Genomic DNA, 2,500 nt, shown 5'->3' on the forward strand with positions numbered 1-2,500 from the left:
AGCTTTACTGGACAAACCACTGGACCAAACAGCTTAACATGCCTGAAATCCATTACACCAACACCCAGTATAAACCCTCTGATTATAAGGGTTCCGAATACTCGTTTAAGACGGAGCCAAGTCGCATGACATCGAACAGTCAACGGTACTGAGGATCGACGCGCTCATTTTAAAAAATTATGTATTTGTGAATATTTTTTTTCTGTCTCCTGGTTTGTTTACCTTGAATATTTTATGTATTTATTTTATCCACCTTTGATTTGTATTTCAACTGAAATGGTAGATATTTCCTCTCATAGCCTGTTTTTATTTAAGAAATCGAAGCTGTACAGGGTAGGAATAACAAGTTTATGTTAAAGAGGCATTTTTAAACGGAAAACAAAATTATGCCCGTGATTACATGATCGTGATTGTAATGAAAACAATTGGATATGAAGAGGGAAGGAAGTAAGTGAAGGAAAAGGAGCAAAATGATTATAATAGTAAAAGAATTCAGGCACATTTGACATCAAAATAATTTAAAATCTTATTTTCTAAACAGTGGTAAATAATCATTTCATGAAATAAGACATAAAAGTATATGACTTCTAAAACCGGAACGTATATCTAGATAATTTCTTTTGACTTGGAACGAACTCCGTCTTGCATTTTTTAAAGAACACAGTTACTGATGACTTACCTCGAAAGAAGTAATTGAAGCAACTATTTAATACGCCTCATATTACATTATAAGGTTGGTAGACTAAGAGTTAGCAAGTGGACTCTTAGTTCCTAAAACTGCCTTGTTTATATCGACCATGCATCATATTTTTCACTTTGGTAAACCTTTGTCCGTTTATGGCATTCGTTTGTTTGTGCTATGATTTGTGTCGGACCTTTAATGAAATGATTTTTTTATGGGACAAATTGAACGCGCCACGGAGTCAATTTGATGTTATTTTATCATACTCGTATAGTAAAATGTAATTGTGTTTATGATGCAGTGATTAAAAAGCTTTATGAAGACTTAGCTTATGTATAATAAGATAGTCACACGACTTCAGACATCAACTTTAATTCCAGTGTGAAAATAGTTCGTGAAATTATACCAGTTTCTAGGATAAATGATTGTCAACAACACAAAATGTATGTGTGAATATGTAATGCTGCAGATACACGAAAGCAACGAATAGATCTCTATGTATATTTTGAAAAGGATGCATAAATATATATATGTTGTACTGTGCACTTGTCCAACTAGTCAAACATTTGCAGATATTTAGCCGTTGCAAAAGATTTTACACATCATTACAGAAGTAGTTATGTAATAGTGTTGTGATGATTTAAGAGAAATGTATACATAAAGGCAAAGATGAGTACATAACTACAAAGGTGTACATGTATAGAAATCTGTACTGAATTAAGGCCATGAGAATCGAAGTTCCCCACAACGCCCGCAAAAAAGTCGTTATTTTCAATAAATTTCACAATTCCCCTAAAATATGATGATGACTTTGAAAAGCTGTTCTCTTGCCGAGAATTTTATAGAGTACTTTTACGAGTAAATATGAACGAGAAGTGTCATGATTACCAGCAAGAACTAAGAAAATAATTTGATGACTTTGAAAAGCTATTTTTCTCTTTTTTAAATCCTTGTAGGAATAAATAACGAATAACGAAAAATATTCTCATCAATTTTCATTTTCGCCGGGACGCAGAACAGGAACCTCCATTCTTGTGGCCCAGGAAGGGTGTATAGTATTACAGATGGTCAAGTGTAAACTTTTTTTTACACAGCATTACAAGAGTGTACACATTCTTAGACGACAGTACATGCTAAGTTAATTATTTGTGCCATATTTTACATAATATTAGACAATATCTTTATGGCTTTACTGACTTAAGAGGTTGTTTTATGATTGTTCATATGAGTCTTGACCTTTTTGTTATTAAAACATTATTCATTGGACTGAAATACTTTTTTTGAGTATAGAGAGAATAATTTTCTTTTATTTTTGTTTTTGTTTTTGATGTTAAATGATGTTTGTATAAATAACAAGTGTGTTTTAAACTTGTCTCCAGTGAATTGATGTATGATATTTTCATGAAGTAATATATCTGCATTTGCTATTCTTTGGGAAAATGTTGATATTATTCTGTGTTGATACTAATTATTTTTAGCAAAGAGCCACGAGTTTCTATTTTTTCTGATGTCAGTTTCTTACAATATGCATTAATTCCACATTGTAATATTTTTTTTCACAGAGATAACCATATTCCCTTTTCGAAACATAATGTTTCTCTTGAACTAACCCATGTTCATAAGTACATCATTTTCTTAATCTATTGATACTAGGTCACCGATGCATTTGCACAAGGTCAAAACACAATAGCCACACCATATAGATCCATCTGTTTCTACCTTTTTTATGGATTTTGAAACAAACATTCAATAGTCACATTTTAATGGCATTGCATATATGTATTCCACTAATATATATATATATATATATATATATAT

General features: G+C 31.4%; 1 protein-coding gene across 1 annotated transcript in view; it reads left to right on the top strand.

Moving 5' to 3' along the window:
• Nucleotides 1–2,500, top strand: part of LOC113818180 (uncharacterized) — a 22,648-nt gene that overhangs the window by 19,975 nt on the left and 173 nt on the right. The window contains exon 5 of the mRNA XM_070125638.1: nucleotides 1–2,500. This exon is cut by the window's left edge and continues 110 nt beyond it; it is cut by the window's right edge and continues 173 nt beyond it. Within this exon, the coding sequence (XP_069981739.1) occupies nucleotides 1–152 (152 nt within the window). The 3' untranslated portion in view covers nucleotides 153–2,500.

This window comes from Penaeus vannamei, chromosome 9 (assembly GCF_042767895.1).
Source record: "Penaeus vannamei isolate JL-2024 chromosome 9, ASM4276789v1, whole genome shotgun sequence".
NCBI lineage: Eukaryota > Metazoa > Arthropoda > Malacostraca > Decapoda > Penaeidae > Penaeus > Penaeus vannamei.